This window comes from Fonsecaea pedrosoi (genome assembly GCF_000835455.1).
Source record: "Fonsecaea pedrosoi CBS 271.37 unplaced genomic scaffold supercont1.8, whole genome shotgun sequence".
In the NCBI taxonomy this organism is placed as follows: Eukaryota; Fungi; Ascomycota; class Eurotiomycetes; order Chaetothyriales; family Herpotrichiellaceae; genus Fonsecaea; species Fonsecaea pedrosoi.
Window position 1 is genome coordinate 2,025,617 of NW_013550608.1, and position 18,191 is coordinate 2,043,807.

The 18,191-nt window shown below is 51.8% G+C and overlaps 7 protein-coding genes across 7 annotated transcripts; 6 read left to right on the forward strand and 1 right to left on the reverse strand.

Moving 5' to 3' along the window:
• Positions 1-187: 187 nt before the first annotated feature.
• Positions 188-3,055, reverse strand: Z517_12055 (DNA mismatch repair protein msh-2; the record flags this gene model as incomplete). The annotated part of the gene is made up of 2 exons (XM_013423635.1): positions 188-2,977; positions 3,032-3,055. The coding sequence occupies 2 exons, from the start codon at positions 3,053-3,055 to the stop codon at positions 188-190; spliced, it is 2,814 nt and encodes a 937-aa protein (XP_013279089.1).
• Positions 3,056-3,857: 802 nt separating this feature from the next.
• On the forward strand, positions 3,858-5,215 carry Z517_12056 (uncharacterized protein; the record flags this gene model as incomplete). The annotated part of the gene is made up of 2 exons (XM_013423636.1): positions 3,858-4,023; positions 4,074-5,215. 2 exons carry the CDS (start codon positions 3,858-3,860, stop codon positions 5,213-5,215), a joined length of 1,308 nt encoding a protein of 435 aa, XP_013279090.1.
• A 1,288-nt stretch (positions 5,216-6,503) lies between these two features.
• On the forward strand, positions 6,504-8,395 carry Z517_12057 (uncharacterized protein; the record flags this gene model as incomplete). The annotated part of the gene is made up of 2 exons (XM_013423637.1): positions 6,504-7,973; positions 8,036-8,395. The coding sequence occupies 2 exons, from the start codon at positions 6,504-6,506 to the stop codon at positions 8,393-8,395; spliced, it is 1,830 nt and encodes a 609-aa protein (XP_013279091.1).
• A 1,487-nt stretch (positions 8,396-9,882) lies between these two features.
• Positions 9,883-11,328, forward strand: Z517_12058 (uncharacterized protein; the record flags this gene model as incomplete). Its single annotated transcript, XM_013423638.1, has 2 exons — positions 9,883-11,043; positions 11,098-11,328. The coding sequence occupies 2 exons, from the start codon at positions 9,883-9,885 to the stop codon at positions 11,326-11,328; spliced, it is 1,392 nt and encodes a 463-aa protein (XP_013279092.1).
• Positions 11,329-11,841: 513 nt separating this feature from the next.
• On the forward strand, positions 11,842-12,802 carry Z517_12059 (eukaryotic translation initiation factor 3 subunit K; the record flags this gene model as incomplete). Its single annotated transcript, XM_013423639.1, has 2 exons — positions 11,842-12,011; positions 12,244-12,802. 2 exons carry the CDS (start codon positions 11,842-11,844, stop codon positions 12,800-12,802), a joined length of 729 nt encoding a protein of 242 aa, XP_013279093.1.
• An 897-nt stretch (positions 12,803-13,699) lies between these two features.
• On the forward strand, positions 13,700-15,194 carry Z517_12060 (uncharacterized protein; the record flags this gene model as incomplete). The annotated part of the gene is made up of 2 exons (XM_013423640.1): positions 13,700-14,174; positions 14,227-15,194. The coding sequence occupies 2 exons, from the start codon at positions 13,700-13,702 to the stop codon at positions 15,192-15,194; spliced, it is 1,443 nt and encodes a 480-aa protein (XP_013279094.1).
• A 980-nt stretch (positions 15,195-16,174) lies between these two features.
• Positions 16,175-18,168, forward strand: Z517_12061 (uncharacterized protein; the record flags this gene model as incomplete). The annotated part of the gene is made up of 3 exons (XM_013423641.1): positions 16,175-16,854; positions 16,925-17,508; positions 17,582-18,168. The coding sequence occupies 3 exons, from the start codon at positions 16,175-16,177 to the stop codon at positions 18,166-18,168; spliced, it is 1,851 nt and encodes a 616-aa protein (XP_013279095.1).
• Between the last annotated feature and the right edge of the window lie 23 nt (positions 18,169-18,191).

The following is an 18,191-nucleotide window of genomic DNA, read 5'->3' on the forward strand; positions in this document are numbered from 1 at the left end:
CTCAAACCTGGGGATTAGACATCCCAGAAACTACCTTTCCCTTCATTCTCGTCCTTCCGATTAACCGTCAATGAATATTTATCCACAACAGCCTTTTCCAGCATTTCCCTCAGCATTGACTCCCGAACACCACGCTCACACTGACTTTAGCAGACAGAGCAGACCGGCCCCACGTCGGCTTCAAATCTCACAGTGTTTGTACAGTCTGGAAGAAGGGATTGCTCATCAACTTCTCGTCACCCTTGACCATTTCTCTCATCAGCCGTAACTTGTCGTCCTTAGTCATGTCCTTGCCTTCGACCTGCTCTTTCCATTTCTGCAGCATAGCCTTCAACAGTTGGCTGGCTTCGTCCGCATCTTCCTTTGACCACTCGTTCTGCTTTTGTTCGCTGGTGGCACTCGTAAAGTCTTCCAACTCCTCGGCCTTTCGTCTCGCCATGCTGACCACCTTCTCTGGAAACCGCACAAGCTCGGCGACGTGAATGCCAAAGCTTTGGTCACTTATGCCGGGTTCAACTCTATACAACAAGGTGACCTCCCTTCGTTTACTCGAAGCGGACTCACCCTCGCCATTGGTCATGGCGACATCCTTATCCTGATCACCCACAAATGCCACAACATGGAGATTTTTGACCGCATTCGGGAACTTGTCTGCTAAAGCGGTCAATTCATGGAAATGAGTGGCAAAGCACCCAAAGGCGCCGATCTGCCCGACTATTTCTTCACTGATGGCCCACGCGAGACCGAAGCCGTCATATGTGCTCGTGCCTCGGCCGAGCTCGTCGATAATGATCAACGAGTCTCTGGTGGCACTTTTCAGGATGTTTGCGGTTTCCAACATTTCCGCCATAAACGTCGAGACACCCTTGAGTTGAGAATCTGATGCTCCTACACGAGCGAGGATGCAGTCAAATATCGTCAGTTCTGCTTCTGTGCAGGGCACGAAGCTGCCGATCTGGGCCATCAGAGCAATACAACCGATCGTGCGAATGTACGTCGATTTACCGCCCATGTTTGGACCTGTGATGATGAGAAACCGGGAGCTGTCTCGCCTCAATTCGACGTCATTGGTGATGAAGTTGATGTCGTCCTGAGCTTCCATACAAGGGTGGCGCGCTTCTTTCAAGACAGTATCCCCCGTGCCCCGTCTATGCATCTTCGGCCGGACGTAGGCTGTGGGAGCATGGACGGAAGCATGGGCCAGACTGACCACCACGTCCAGGTGAGCGATGATAGCAGCAAGCTGCTCAATAACTGGAGTGTACGAAGAAGCCACTTGAACAACTTCTGATACCAGTGACGACTGTTTTCGGTTGTAAGATCCGGAGAGCTGATCGTGCTCTCTCCTCAACTCCGAAAGTTCGTTCGTCGTAAAGTAGACGCCGTTCTTTTGCGTTGATATTTCCTTGTAATCCTTCTTGTTCCGTATACAACCTGCTTCGTTACGCGTAAGCCGGAAACAGTGCCCATGTACTCTGTGATTCTCCAGAAAGAGCTTCTTGTCAAGCTCTTGACTGAGATCTTTGCCCACTCGACGGTGCTCGACCTCCATGGCGTGCTGTACTTTATCGAGCTTGGCTCGAATCACCTTGAGTTGCTCATCAAATTCCGGTTTGATAATGAATTCATGGCGATCGAGGGCCTCGAGATCCACGGTGGTCTCAACCATTTCGGCCAATTTCCCAAGAAAGCTCGATAATTCTTTCAGTTTTGAGGTATACTGTGTCTCCAGTGGTACTTGATACTGTTCGTCGACGACTGTTTCGAGCGCCTCGATGAAGCCTGGGAGCCGGATAACAACCTGATACGCCCGAACCACATCCTCTAGATTTGCATGCTTGCGCTGAAATTTCTTCGCCAGTCGATATAGGTCAGGAATTGAGCGCAGGTGTTCTTCTTGCATGGTTTGACGAAGTTCAGTGTCGGTGACAAAAGCTTCCACTAGTTGCTGCCTCTTCTCGATTTCCGCAAGATTCATCAGCGGTTGTTTGAGCCACTGTGCAAGTAGGCGGCCTCCAATCGGGGTTTTACAGTGGTTAAGCAGCCCAAACAAGCTCATGCTTTTCGCGCCGTCTCGTGGACCCGGCATGAGGTTCAGAGCTCTGAGCGCTGCTGCATCCAGTTTCATGTACTGACCCAGGTCGTGCTGATAAAGCCGGTATTGCCCGAAATTGCTGGGGTCTGTCATGACGCCCAGATACTTGATCAATGCAGCAGCACTACCCATTGCGAGCTTAAGTTCTGTCTGGGGTAGAAGTCCCACAGCATTTTCGCCCTTCAGGAGTCTTGCCAGGTCTTGTTCGATATCCTTCGTTCCCCAATCGGCTGCAGACCTCTCCGAAATGGCAATGCCACAAGAATCGGCAATCTGCTGTATCTTTGCTAGTTCGGGATCCTGTTTCTGGAGACTTCCCGCCACGATACACTCTTTCACGCCCAACTGGATAAGAAGGCTTTCGAGATTGGAATAGAGGTCGTTGTCCAAGAATTCACTGACACCGAGTTCTCTGACGCTGGCGTCTGCAAAGCACACGCCGACACTTCGGGCCTCGCCAGCCTTTGCACTGACTCTGACAGCCAGGATGATGGGTGCGCCATCACCCTGACTATCCATCCCCGAACCCAGCTCTTCCTCAACTGCCTGCAGGTTTCCAGGGCTAGCTTGACGGGCCAGTTTCCACTGACCTTTACCACTGGTCTCCCAGATCTCCACTCTTTTGCCTAGCTTGAATAGCGCTTCTCGAAGGAGGTTGCGGAAAACCGTAGTCGACATTGTGACACTGGGCAAAACATTTTCGCTTCGACCGAGGTTTCTAATAACAGCGGTTGTCTTGTAGACAGTCCGAGCGATAAATTCCGCATCTTCTCCATGCGCCGAGTACCAGTCGACTCGATCAAAGACACGAATAGTATTGTTGCCGTCCGGTTTCGCTGGGAGAGATCGAAACAAACGAATGAATCCAGTCTCGTCATCAACCTTTGTATTTGTTCTTAGCAAGTTTGCATTTTGGACGCGGAAGAGATATCATACCTTGAGCTCGGGTCTGGAAGCCATGTTGTCTTTGCTGGGACTGGTGAGTGATGGCGACGTTGGCTGTTGGATTGTGAACTTCCATGGAGACTTTTTGGAAACCCACTTCACTTCAACGCGATTTACGCGTCGACACGAAAACTTGGCACTGACCGCACGCGAGTTTGGGCTTCCCCGCATGTTGCTTACCTATAATAGTGGCTGTTGCTCTGTCTTTGGTGCCCAGTGCCTGGCTAGGCGCTCTCCCTGTGAAGCCTCCGCCTAACCTCACACCCTCGTCCGCCAACAGATCATGCCCCCCAGTCAGATAACCTGTCAAGCCTGTATCTTGATCATGAGGCTGTTTCAGGGTCCCCAGAATTGGCCAAGGACCACAATCCTGTTTCTTCATCCTTCTTTTGGGGTTCAAACCTCTCAAAGGTCTCAAATCAGACGTAGATCACCGTCTACACAATGCTGGTGACCCTCCTGTGCCAGCTTCGGATCATCTTTGCTAAAGCTGACTGTCTACTCGTGTCCTCTCTTTCCTGCTGACCCTTCCATACCCTCCTGCTACCTGTGTCCATGACCAGGCTCGTGCCTTCCTGCGGCGTGCCAGAGGCCTTGTTGCTCCTTCTCTGGTCAACCAGCTGCCATGAGGTTGCCTTCTTCTTCGTCTTCGTCTTTGTGTGGTTTTTCTTCTTCGCCCATTTCAACCATTCCCCATCACAGGCCAGTCCAGCCGCTTATTTTGTATTTGGCACGTTATTGTTATCGTTCTCCTTTGTCACGAGCTTGGCTCATCCCGCAGTCACTCGGACGAAATATCCACAGGACCTTTTCCATCATGCCGAAAGGAAAGGACAAATCAATTATGGACTTCACTGGTCAAAAGGTCAACGAATCCCCTCTCGAGGCTCAATCTCGCAAAGATGCCAATTTCGAAGACATCGAGGCCAAATTACCCAAACGCTGGAGCAAGACTGAGATGAGCTTCATTGATAAAGGCACCAGTATGTAAGAACCCCAAGTATCGAGGTGAGCAGCCACTGACGCAAAGTAGGCCTCTTGGGTTCGAAGAACCCCTTCGGCAAGAAAGCGGACCCTAAGGACAACATAGTATGGCTCCTGGACAATACAGCATACAAACCGATCAAGCCCGGAAAAGAAGTGACCCAGCCATGGCAAGCCGAATTCGTGGCTTGCTTCTTCCGTGAAGGTCGAAAAGACTTGACCAAATATGTTAGCTCCATTGCCGACTTGGTTGGGCTGGATGGCAAAGCTGGCGTTGACGACGCGGCCAGAAAGAGGATCGAAGAGCGCATCAAGCCCTTTGTCATGGCCATTGCTCCAGCCCGCACAATTCAGATTAAGATTCCCTGCCCAGGCCCGACAGATATCCCTCACAAACGTGTTCTCGGACCCTCCAACCTCAATGGAATCAGCAGTCAGACCTTACTCACCGGTGGTGCCGATGATGCTGACGGAAAAACGGTGGTCTGCACAAGCGAGGGCGACATCTTCCCCAGTCTAAAATGCAACACACGATTTATCGGTCCCGAGGGTTGGGGCGTCATTTCAGATATCGATGATACAGTAAAAGTGACAATGACCCCGAGTCCCACGGGTATTCTGCAATCCACCTTTGCCGACGTTCCCAAGACGACCCCAGGAATGCCCGAGTTCTACAAGGTCCTTGATGAGTCTCTGAAATCTCCGGCTTGGTTCTACCTGTCGGCTTCTCCATATAATCTGTATCCCTTCCTCCATGACTTCCTCGATGGCAACTACCCTCCGGGGACTCTCATCCTGCGAGATGCCTCGTGGATGTATTTGGGCGGTCTCTTGCAATCTCTCACTCAAGGTGTGAAAGAATACAAGACTGATCGCATCGACAAGATCCAATCTTGGCTTCCGAACCGCAAGTTTATCTGCATCGGTGATTCGACGCAATCGGACCCTGAGGCGTACGCTGCCATGTACGCCAAATATCCTGATTGGATCAAGGCAATCTACATCCGCAAGGTCGTTGAAGCACCTCATATGGAGACCAAGAACAAGAACGAAAGATTTATTGATGCATTCAAGGATGTTCCTGACCAGGTGTGGAGGGTTTTTGTGGACCCGAAAGAATTAGCGGATCACTTCAAACATGTCGCTGGTGTTGCACATGCGGGTGTGGTTGGCAACATGCTCGGTCTATAGTGCCAGACCGAGCATGCGAAACGAACCCCTTCGAGATCACAAGCGCAAACACCCCAGTCCCGCACTCCGGAGGCCAGAACACCGCTCCGCTCGCCGAGCCCAGCGCCGAAGACCTCCTCCTAAGGTAGCGAGAGTAAGAACACTAGGCATTGCTGACCTTCAACGCAACCTACGAATGACGCCGACTTTGGGCCGACATGGGGCGACTCGATGGTGGGGGTTTACAACGAGACAACACTTTCCCTAAGAATCAAACTTGAACATACTGGATGAAGACTGCGGCGTTGCTGGATTGGTGTATTGGTGCCCATGAGTGAGAGGATGTGACGAATTCCCTAGAAGCCTGGTGAAGTCTAGATACATACACAAGTAACATTCAATCAAGGAGATTCGATCGATGAATAACTAAACCCCATTGCACTATCTTACCTTGGTATCGATCCGTGAACACTGCCCTGTACAACGACAATCATCATTACCACCAATCTGGAAAGTTTTATGCGCGTCCGTGGAGTATCACCGAAGGCGCCAGGTACGAACAAGCAGCTGTCCGATTCAAGATGGGACGCCTTGTTCTTGACTCTCTCAACATCATCGGCAGTTTCCGTCCCGTCGATGTCAAGGTTTTCTGGAATACGCATTCGCAAGGGCCCAAGGTTACATTGCTTGACACATTCCCGGGCACAGAGAGCCTCTCTGAGTTGTAAACTGCGCAGAGATAGGACCTATGGGCAATCATGGCCGCGAGTACACCACCATCAGCACCATGGAGATAGGATATGCCGGATGCCTGAAGGCGACACTGCCATGGTTTCATCACTCCACCTACAAGACTCAAAGAACCTCTAGCTCGAGGCTGCGGGGCCGTTGGCTTGGGCAAAGCTTGACAATGCTTGTGTGACAGTCAAGCGACTACACATTCGGATTAGACGCTTCATTCTGTCGATGATCCCAGCCAACTCGGTTCGCCATCGAACTTGTTCATTGGGCATCATGGTTTATCCATATCCACACCACCAGCTGGATGCATTGCTCGCACCACCGCGAGGTGAGGTAGTATTGATCGCTACTGGAATGGCCTTGCTCGTGTGACTCGACGCCGAGGTATGCGCCCTCGCGTGGCAGCTTTTGATGTAAGTACGGCGGTCTGTCCTGTCTCCTCGTCCGTTTCCTTCCTTCTCCCTGTATGTGAGTGCTCGCGCTTGTAAGAGACTACCTACCAAACTCCTAGGGTTCAATTTGGCTGGTGTCATACAGATACTGTGCTGGATTCTTCAGTTCCATCGCCATGTCTTTAGCAGACGCAAAGGATGGTGGGTTGCCTGTCAACCCCAGCCGACCTGAGACCTACATCAGTCCGTCACAGCGGAAGCTTTACGATCCTGGTGTGACTTTCGAGGAATACGTGCACTACGCCAACCGCACCAGGGAAGAGGAGAAAGTCCAGCAACATATTACTGATGGAGGCATCATGCAGCAAGTTTTCAGGAGGAAATCCTCAGTCACAGCGGAAGGAGTGCCAGTCAACAACGGTAGTGACACAACTGCTGAAAAGGAAAACACTGAAAAATCTGTGCTGCCTGGGACAGACGGTCACGACAGTCAAGAGCCCACCCGGCCACGACGCAGAAGCATCTTGTCCAGACACAGCCTGGTCACTGAAGAGGAATGGCGAAATGCATCCCGGGCATTGAGGACCGCCAGTTGGGGAGCCGGCTTCTATCTCATCACTACAGATATCCTAGGTCCTTATGGTGTTGGATTTGCTCTAGGAACCCTCGGCTGGGGTCCGGGGGTCGCTCTCTATACGGTCTTCGCCTTCATGGCTGGATACTCTGGCTATCTTCTGTGGCAAGTCTATCTCGGCCTCGACTCGTATGAATATCCCCTCCGCAACTACGGAGATCTGGCTTACCGCACCATGGGCACAACTGCGCGATATGTGGTGAACATTCTCCAATCGATCCAGCTACTCCTCATCACAGGTCAAGTTATCATCCAAAACGGCCAGGGTATCTCGCAGACATCCAAGTTCAGGCTCTGCTATGTCGTCTGCGTCGTCTTGTTCGTTATTGCGGGCTTCTTCATGGGCCAGGTCCGTACCCTGCGAAACTTTGGCGTCTTCTCCATGGTCGCCGTGGGCCTCAACTTGCTGGTGATATTCATCTCCATGGGTGTCATGGCTCACTCGCCACCGAATTATGCTATCAGCGTCCTTGGCTCCGCTGGCTCAGCCGTCAATCCCGCCACCATCGCACCAGACGAAAACGGCGTCTACCCATCCATCATCCACTATGGGGGTCTCCCAGACTCGAGCAACTTCGTCGGCGCCATCAACGGCCTGATGAGCGGTGTGTTCGCGTACGGCGGGGCGCAACTCTTCGTCGAAATCATGGCTGAGATGCGTCGCCCATGGGACTTCATCAAAGCCATGTGGGCGGCACAATTCTTCATCTATGCCGTCTACCTCATCTATGGCTGCTATGTGTACCATTACCAAGGCCAGTACAGCTTTACCATCGCCTACATGGGTCTTTCTCCCTACGGATTCCAAGCGGCCTGCGACATGTTGGTCGTGATTTCAGGGTTGATCGCAGCGGGATTGTATGGCAATATTGGAATCAAGGTGCTCTATAATCAAGTTCTGCAGGAATTGTTCAATGCGCCACCCTTGACATCCAAGCCGGGGAAATATCTCTTTAGTGCGATTGTACCGGTGTACTGGTCTGTGGCCTTTATCGTCGCGGCGGCTATTCCAGTGAGTGTCCTCCCTCTGGTCAGATACAACGTTTTCTTGCACTCCCTAACACATGAGATTAGGACTACTTTGGCTTCGTCTCCGTTATTGCAGCCTTTTGCATTGTGCAATTCAGTTACTCGTTCCCACCCATCATCCACCTTGCCTACACCATGCAAAGGAACTCGATGACACCGGGCGACGGTTTCAATGAACAGACAGGTCAAACTGTCCGGAGCGAGCATGGTATAAAGAGGTTGATTAAGGGATTCTTCGCGGACAAATGGTACATCAATGTGTGGCACATTATTCACGCAGGCGGAGCGTTGGCGACGGCGGGATTGGGCGCGTACGCGGCCATCGAAGGCATGATTGAGGCATTCAAGAATCCTCAGGTGAATTCTTTTACATGTACAAGTCCGCTGGATTTGTCGGCCGCTTAGGTACGAGGAGAATGAGGAGAGGATGCTGGGTTCGGTTTCTTTTTTGTGAGAGTTAAGGTGGTGAGATGCAGCAAACACAATAGCAGTGGTTGGGTATTTGAATTCCCAATGACTTGCTTGGTGTATGGGATTCCTGTTTTACCTGCGCTGCGCACCTCCCGCCCTTGTGTCATCTCCTGCAAATAATCTTGATTCCTTCCTCGTCATGTCTTTCGGGGGACTCGGCCTTTTTATCGTCCGCAGATCTCGCGCGTCTCACGAAGATGACAGGAGAGAAAGGCATCGTAGTCTTTATGAGGCGAGCTCAGTTTGATCAGTGCACCAGATCATGTTCGGTCAAGCGCTGGTTACGTGGGCACGGATGATCGCGCAAATTGAGCGAAGGAGGTCGCAGTGGTCTGTGTCAGCCTTGGATATCCGAGACGCGTCATCAAGAAAACAGCAAACCGGTGAATAGACAGTCAGGCAGTGCATCCGACTTCTAAAGCGTAATGCAATGCCATGAGACATGAGAGATAGCTCAGAGAAGAACTGGTGTGCGTTAGAGGAGGCCAAGTCAAGCTCGCCCAGAGTTTGTGGGACTGCGCAATCAAGCCTCTAGGCTGGGGCACAAGCCAAGGCCCACGTTCTATAAGAGCTGCTAAGCTTTTCTCTTGGGCACCAAATGCGTGAAGCTTTTACGGAGTAAGTAGGCGAACCGTGAAGCCCCTCCCCCTCCAAACTGCGTTCTCTTGCCAGCTGCTCGAGTTTATACGCTGCGAAAGACTGTGGGCGGACTGCGCGTCCTCTCTCCACGTCGAGGCGGAGTAGTAATAATGCAGGGACGAGGGCCAGGAGGGACTGGGGTTCGTCTAGCGCTCAGGTTCTGCTGTGTCATAGTATCGTTATTATTGGCAGAAACACGGCGTAGTAGAGGACGTTAGCCGGAGCCAATGTACCGACAGTTGTTCAATATTAAACAGTTGAGGCAGTGCTCGAGACGCAATCTCGCGAGGACACGCTTCGGCATCGGTGGAGCCCATGTTGCGCTGAAGGATGGACAATGGCCACCAAACGGGGTGGAGGTCAAGTTTTGAGACACGGTCGCTCGGCTCAAACTGGGAATCGTTTGACGCATGATCCAAAACATTTGCGTAGGCCAGTTTTTTTTAGGGGGTCAGGGATCGATCGACTGGGGCTATCTTTCTTTGTCGCCCTTTCGAACTCTCACTCTCTTGTCTTATCCAAACAATCTCGACGCACCGCAACAAGACAATCGTCGCCATTCTTTTCCATCTTACAACCATCAGAATTTTCCGAAAGAGAGCCTGTGCAGGCACAGCGTCGACTCAAAATTCCCGTCCATCGCTTGCGCCCATTTCAATCGCCTCGCCTATTCTCATTGTAGATATTTTTACGCGCAACGAATCTGGGGCACCGTTTGACCGTCATCAACCACCGTCGGTTGTCCGCCTTTACTCTCGTTATCTTCTTCCAACTCACACGCCATGAGGCTCCTGCCTCTGGCCCTTGTGCCTGGCGCACTCGCCATTTCACTCGATATCAATGATCCCAGCAGTGTGACGTCGGCTGCCTCGTCAGTGGCATTTGACATGATGACTTCCTACACCGGGAACCAAACGGGCCAAGTTCCTGGACTCTTACCCGGTGGTTTGAGCTGCGATCCCAACAACCCGGCAATCTATTGTTGGTGGGAGGCTGGCGCAATGTTTGGCTCGCTCATCCACTATTGGCAGTACACGAATGACTCCTCGTATAATCCTGTGGTGGCACAGGCGCTGCAATTCCAGCGTGGACCTGACAACAACTTCAACCCACCTAACCAATCGAAGAGTATGGGTGTCGACGATCAGGTTTTCTGGGCCTTTTCCGCCATGGATGCCGTTGAAGCAAACTTTCCAGAGTCCGATGAAGAAGACGCCCCGTCGTGGTTGTCGCTGGCTCAGGCCGTCTTCAACTACCAGAAGGCTTTGTGGGACACTAATACTTGCGGCGGCGGCTTCCACTGGCAGGTGTTCCAGTTCAACGCCGGGTGGAATTTGAAGAACGCTGTGTCTAACGGAGGGAATTTCCAACTGGCTGCACGACTCGCGTATGTGACGGGTAACTCAAGCTATGCCGACTGGGCGAACATGGTCTATGACTGGATGGAAACCAGCGCACTGATGCAAACGGATCCATCGAGCGGCATTCTCTACATTTGGGACAACACCGATTCAAACAACAACTGTACAGACCAGACCAGATATGTGTGGACCTATAACTACGGCACCCTTCTCGTGGGCTCCGCATACATGTACAACTTGACAAATGGTAGTTCCGTCTGGGAGGATCGAGTCAACACTATCTTAAACAGCACCTTCACATTGTTCTTCCCCTCACAATATGGGGGCAACATCTTGTCGGAAATTCAATGTGAATCGACTCTGGTGTGCGACCAGGATCAAAAGAGCTTCAAGGCATATTTGGCGAGATGGTTGGCTGTGACCAGTCTGCTCGTGCCGTCTACAGCCCCCCAGATTATTCCGAAACTCCAGGCCAGTGCGCAGGCAGCTGCAGGACAATGCGACGGTGGTGCCAACGGTCGTGAGTGCGGCATGCAGTGGTACACGAGCACTTGGGACGGCTCGACTGGCGTTGGACAGCAGGTATGACTTGCTAAACTTGACGATCTCTTTTCTGTTACTAATGTTCCCCTCCAGATGGCTGCATTGTCCGTTATTGGCAGTGTTTTGAACTCACAAGCTCTGATGCCCAAGTCCACAAGAACGGGCGCGACCTCGAAGAGTGACCCGAACGCCGGGTCCACGGCACCAACCAATCCTGCTGCCTTGCGTGACAACATCACGACGGGCGACAAGGCTGGGGCAGGGATCCTCACCCTCCTCATGGCAGCCCTTGTCATTGGTGCAGCAGTTTGGTTAGTAACATGATATCAAGAGGGTTTCTTGGGTACGGCGCCAGGACTGAGATGAGGGTCTCGGTGGGGATCTGTGCCATTCATGATCTATGTCTCTCTATTTATTAGAGTTTGGACACACAAATTTCACGGTCTGGGCTGCTTCCGGTGTGTTTGTATATTACTGGAAAGGGCAGGCACATAAAACGTCGCGAACCGATGCCATAGCATAGTTGATTCCAACATTGATGAAATTCAGGGCTTCGAATAGCCTCTCCCAGCTGGAAGAATCGCGTCAAACCCGCTGCTTTGGGATAGTTGCTGCGCTAGTACCTCATACTCTAGGGCGGCAAGCCTGTGTCTCGAATTGGGACGACTGCGGAGACGCAGTGCGCACTTGGGCAATGAAATAATTCTTCAGCAGCACATATTTATTTCGGTCAAGAAACAGAGGTTGCTCAATCACCCCCGCGTGTTTTCGATCTGGAATTAAAAATCCTGTCCCGATACAAGTACCTTTGATTTGCGTTGCGGCAGCCTCGACAAGATGGGTTACGCCTTCGATAAATGCAAGGAGAGGCCTGCGCACATTGACGAGATCCTGAACGGCCTCAACCGCTATAACCCTGAGACGACGACCACTTTCCAGGAATACGTCAACCAGCAGTGCGAGGAAAAGTTCTTTGACGCATACGCAAGTCTCGCTCTGCTCAAATTGTAAGGAGTCCCGTGTGCTGGCAGCTAGCCGCTCCCCTTTTAAAAAGCCCCGGCGATTTCACATGATGAAGAGAATTTTCATACCACGTTTCCTATTACCTGACTTGTCCCTCGGGAACTATGGAGAGTTGTATTATTAGCTCTATCTGATGCCATCTCATACTTTGGAGAGCCTCAAGTCAAACCGGTTTTGGTAATGCAGCGACCGACATGCTAACCTGGACTGTAATAGGTACCAATTCAATCCTCAACTCCTACACCCCGAGACTGCGACAAACATCCTTGTCAAAGCGCTGACCGTCTTCCCCTCACCATCTTTCTCCCTCTGCCTTGCGCTTCTCCCTCCCTCGACTATTCCCTACAGCCCTGGCAACACCTCGATCCCAACCACGGATCTCACTGAATCAATACAAAAGCTCACCCGACTAAACACCCTGCTCGAGTCCGCTCAGTACGAGGCATTTTGGTCTACGCTAGAGTCAGACGACCTTTACTCAGACCTCTACGCCGACGTCGTTGGATTCGAAGACTTGGTGAGAATACGTATCGCGGGAGAGGTGGGAAAGACCTTTCGACAAATCGACCTCAGTGTATTGAGCGGATGGCTGGATTTGAGAGGGGATGCGTTGACAAAGTTTGCCCAAACAGCCTGCGGCTGGAGGGTCAATGGACAACAGGTAGACATTCCAGCGAACGCAGAAAACGAAGCCAAGAGTGAGACAAAAGGTGAAAGGGTTGGAGTGGATATGTTTGGTCGAGTGTTTAGGAGAGGCTATGAGGCGCCCGCTTGAGACACAGCGAAGTTTTTGTTGACGACATTCGGGCCAGGAAATCACAGCACCTGGAGTTTTTTGGTCATCCAAATAGCTGTGGGTTATCGTGGCTTCCACAGGCTGCCCAGGAGCGATAAGGCTCTGGTAGCGTCCTGGTCGAGGCCGTCCTTCTGTCGAATGACGCTATGTTCGTCCAGGAGTTGACGAACGTCTCTTGTACTCAGTAACAGTCTCGACGGGCTTCTCAACCGTGGATGAAGTTCCATTTGCCTGGAGATGAAAAGGAGAATCATGATTAATGGTTGCAGAATACGGGAGTCCGTTGGCGCAATCACGAGTCCACTGACTAGAGTTGGCTCACGAAACAGAGTTGCCGTAGACTGCAATATTGCAGCAGCAATTCAAAAATACATTGATGTCGAATTCCAAGGACGCTTAGAACATCGCGTGCATCGCTCGCGTGTCAAAATCAACCCCGGGGGGTTTAACCCTAGGCCCCAGGCGAGAGACTAGTGGGCTATAGGGCTAAAGTATTCGCTAGTAGAGCAGCTTTAGCTAAATTCATGGGGCCAGTTGGGCGGCGAGGCGGAAGCTGCACCCAGTGGTGGAGTGCCAGCCAGTCTGGCCAAGTGACACTCTGACACTCACTCTAGCCTGAGGCAGCGATGACATCGCTCACCCCTTCAAAGGTCTTGGATCTGATTCACCTCGTCACCTTGCTGGCCCCCTCCTTCGAACAGCATGTGATCATCATCAATCACGTCCGGCATCTTACTCTTCATGTTTTCTGACTCTGTACACATCTCTTACTTCAAACGGACCATCATTCCAACATCTTGATAGTGCGAGAGCTCTGATGACGGCAAATTGACCTCCTGCATCTCCCGCCACTCCCTCGTCTTACTCACCACCACCATGATCGCACAGACACCGACCGCCTTGCTATTACTACACCTCCCCGATGAGGTCCTGATTAACATCTTCAGCTACCTCGATTTCCGAACCCTGTGCAACGCGACTCTAGTCTCCAAGCACTTTGACGACCTGGCGGAGCCCTTCCTGTATCACACAATTGAGGTGGTCAGTGGTCGTCAAGCCTCTGCCCTGTCAGCCAGTCTACATGCAAATCCCCGCCGCATCTCATGGATTCGCTCGCTGCTCGTCTCCACTAAGTTTGGGGAGGATAATGGCCTGAGCACATTGCCAACTTATATTTTCATGATGCGAAACCTCCAAGACCTGTGTCTCGAGACGCCCGACTGCAATGCGAAATTCCCCGAGGAGAGAGTAGGCTGGGTCAATCTGCAGGACCGGTATGAGCGCATCTTCGAGGCAGCTTCGGCGGCAATACCCAACAGTGTGGAGCGGGCCCTACCCAATCTGCGAAACTGTAGGTATTCTGGACCCGATCGTGTTCATCCTCCAGCTGATCACTATTTTAGGCACCTTACACTTCGTCGACGGTCTAAAGGAGATCTATTCTATGACCAAATACGCAATGCTCTTCTTGCACCCGAATCTGCGCTCGTTGACAATGTCGTGTGCGAGCACCGACTTTCCCGACCGACTGCTGCGACAATTCCAGGGTGACCCGGCACTCGTCAGATCGACGAACCTCGAACACCTACATCTCGAAGAATGCGATATCTTCTCGCCTACCTTGGAAATCCTGTTGAGTTTCCCTCGAGCATTGAAATCGCTCAAGATTAGTGAAGGCATCCGCTATGACGGCATGTTTACTAGGAACAGTCGCATGCACGGCAACGTATCACCCGGGACCTTTGTGGATGCCATAGCCAAGCACTGTACCCACTCGCTTGAGCACTTGTCTTTGAGCCTGGGATACTCGAGACCATCTCATCAGCCATTCAGCCATCCCGGCCAACATCTCAATCTATCAGCCTTCCGTGCTCTCAAGCAACTTGACCTCGATGTGCGGACAGTCAACCTGATCAGGGTACGAGCCGTGTGCGATCACGCCACGTGGCGCAGACTCCCGCCGAACCTCGAGACTCTCAAAGTGTTTGGTATTCCATTGGGCGATCGACCACCGTTTCACGCTCGGCGACGGGTTTGGTTTCCTTTCGAAACATGTATCGTGACCGACAAAGCGAAGCATGGAGTACAACTTCTCAGTAACTTGGTATATTCATATGAATATTACAGAGAAGACGACGAGCCTAGATTGACCGTGTCCGAGGATGGAGAAACGGAGGAACAAATCAACCAGGTTGTTCTCGCACAGCGTCTGATGGTCGAAAAATGCAGAGAACTGCAACCCGTTTTCCAAAAGGCCGGTGTGAGGCTTGAAATTGAAATGGTGGCTTTACCTAACGGATTCATCCCACCATATTTATTCACAGAGGACAAGCCAAAATACTTCACACTGTGGGAGTCGGCTGCGAGATGAACAACTGGAGACGGACCAATATTACTACAGTGCTCCTTGGCTCATCAAAACCCGAGCTGAAAATTTCTTGGTTGTTGATTAAACATCAAACTTGAGGTACCAGGCCTGAACAGAAAAGATCCAGATGTCAAAGTCCCCGAATCCGGGACGCAGAATAGACTGCCAATCAGGCACACAGCTCACTGATGCACTCTGACGTCGCAAACGAGCCTCGCTGACAAAGAAGATACGGATATCCAACAAGCGTGGCGGGTGTGGATGAGACCGGCGCGCCATTCGCCCGACTGGGCCACCGCGGCATCACGGTTATGTAAGATCAGTAACTGAAATGCGCCTCTCCCCTAAATCGCATGTGACATATACCTATTCAAGCGGCAAGGGTTGCAGGTCTACCAATCCGCTCAGTCCGAGGAAATCTAACAACCAAAGAGCCTGTGGGGTTCTAGATGGTTTAATCATGGTGTGAGGTGACTCATCCATCTCTGTCGCATTTGCTCGGCTGGTTTCTTCCGCAAGGGGCGCCAACTACTACTAGATTCAGCTACTGGGTACAGCAGCCTCGTCTGGTCCTCTACCACGATTACATTTTTCTCCTTACGGCAGTAGTGGTCGGGCCGCTACAACCAACGGCGACGCCAATGCTTCGAGTCTCAGTTGCTGACAATTCGGTATTGTATGGTGGAAATGCTTCAACCCTGGCTCGACTAATCATCCTGCCCAATACAAGAGCCCTGTTGCCCTGCAGGTTCTCCAGATGTCCACTTTTCCTACGGGCGCATCATAAGCTACACAACGTCGGTCAAATATCTGATTAAGCACAGGTATAGTATAGGGGTCTGCAACGCTAAAAGAAGGCCTGAAGTTGTACCATCCCAATAAGAAGGGAACCTGCTGCTGGTCTTTTCCAATCCGTTCATCTTCATCCCTGGTTCGACTTTCCTTGTTGCCCAAATCAATCCTCACGAGACGGAACTATCAACATGGCGAAAGCAATTCTGGATGCGATCCAAGACGCACCTTTGGGGCAAGCAATCAATTGGATAACCAAAGGCAGATTCTTTGCTTTTCCAGAACAAGACCCCGGCTTCTCCATCCCATGGGAACAGGCCACTGTGAATGAAAAAGAAAAGGAGATCGAGTCTACCCCAGATGTGGATGTCAGTCGCCACACCAGCCATACCACCGCTCCGCATCCTGTTTCTCGCGAACAGTCACATGCAAATCGTGAGGACATCGAAGCTCGAAACCTGAGTACTATTCCAACAGCCAACTCCGCTGCTCGAGGAGAGTTCACAGTTGTCACCACGCGGACGAGGACCAGAGAACAGACACTGCCATATTCTCGGGAACGATTCGAAGTTGAACAAGAAGAAGCCATCGAGCGTCGACAAAGCAGCGTTATCGCCCCTCAGCGAACCGCGGGCGGCATCATCCTGGTGGACTGGTATACCACTGATGATCCAGCAAACCCCCAGAATTGGGGAAGCTGGAAGAAAGTCTGGGTTTCCTTTCTCATCTTTATGTACACCTTTGCGGTGTACTCTGCCAGTGCTATCTACACCTCGGCTGAACCTCAGGTGATGGCAAAATTTGGCGTGGGACAGAGTAAAGCAAGCTTGGGACTGAGCATGTATGTCCTGGGGTATGGCTTTGGCCCGATGTAAGTTTGATCCTGCATGGCCCCTCCAACGCCTGTGTGTTGTTCACGACCCTCACATGGTTTGATTCAGGATCTTCTCCCCCCTCTCCGAGCTCCCAGCCATTGGGCGAAATATTCCCTACATCATCTCCTTCGGCCTCTTTGTGATCCTTTGCGTGCCTACCGCACTAGCAAATAGCTACGCATCTTTGCTTGTGCTGCGATTCCTGACCGGTTTCATGGGGAGCCCTTGTCTCGCTACCGGTGGCGCATCCATGGGCGACATGTACGGCCTCTTGAAACTTCCCTATGCTCTCACGGCATGGGTTGCTGCAGCATTTTGTGCGCCTGCGCTGGGGCCGCTTTTGTCGGGCTTTTCGGTTGTTGTAGAAGGCTGGCGCTGGGCATTGTGGGAAGTCCTTTGGATGTCGTCCCCAATCTTTGTCCTCATGTTTCTCTCTATGCCCGAAACCTCCGCCAACAACATCCTCTTGCGCCGCGCACAACGTCTCCGAAAACTGACGGGCAATCCGAACTTGAAGAGCCAAGGAGAGATCGACCAAGGAACCATGTCATTCTCCAAAGTCGCGATAGAGCAGATGTGGAAGCCCATTGAGATCTTCTTGAAAGATCCCGCAGTCTTCTTTACGAACGTCTACACAAGCCTGATATATGGTGAGTCCCTCCCTTACACTTTGCTGCCCATCCACGTGCAGAATGCACATTGTGACTAATGCGCTCGGAACAGGGATTTACTACTCCTTCTTCGAGGCTTTCCCCCTTGTCTATGTCGGGATGTACGGCTTCAACATCGGCGAACTCGGTGTTGTCTTTGTCTGCATCGTCGTCGGCTGCGCCATCGGGACTCTCATCTATGTGTCGTATGTGTACTTCTACCTCGAACCTGACATCAAGAAGAACGGCCTTCGTGCCCAAGAACACCGTCTTGTGCCAGCTCTTTTCGCCACCACGCTCTTGCCCGCAGGAATGTTTTGGTTCGGCTGGACATCAACGCCGCATATCCACTGGATCGTGTCCATTCTCGGCATCACGTTCTACGCCGTGGGCGCCTTCATACTCTTCCAGTGCATCTTCATGTACCTGCCACTCACCTACCCACAATATGCCGCCTCTCTCTTTGCAGCAAATGATCTATGCAGGTCTGCTCTGGCTGCCGGGAGCATCATCTACGCGCACCCACTGTACGTCAATCTGGGTATCGGTCGAGGCATTAGCGTGCTCGGCGGCCTACTCTGCGGCGGTGTTATCGGCATCTGGGCGCTCTGGTACTTTGGCGCGTCTCTGCGTGCGAGATCCAAATTTGCCATGAGCTAATCTACATGGAAAGAGATCCTTCT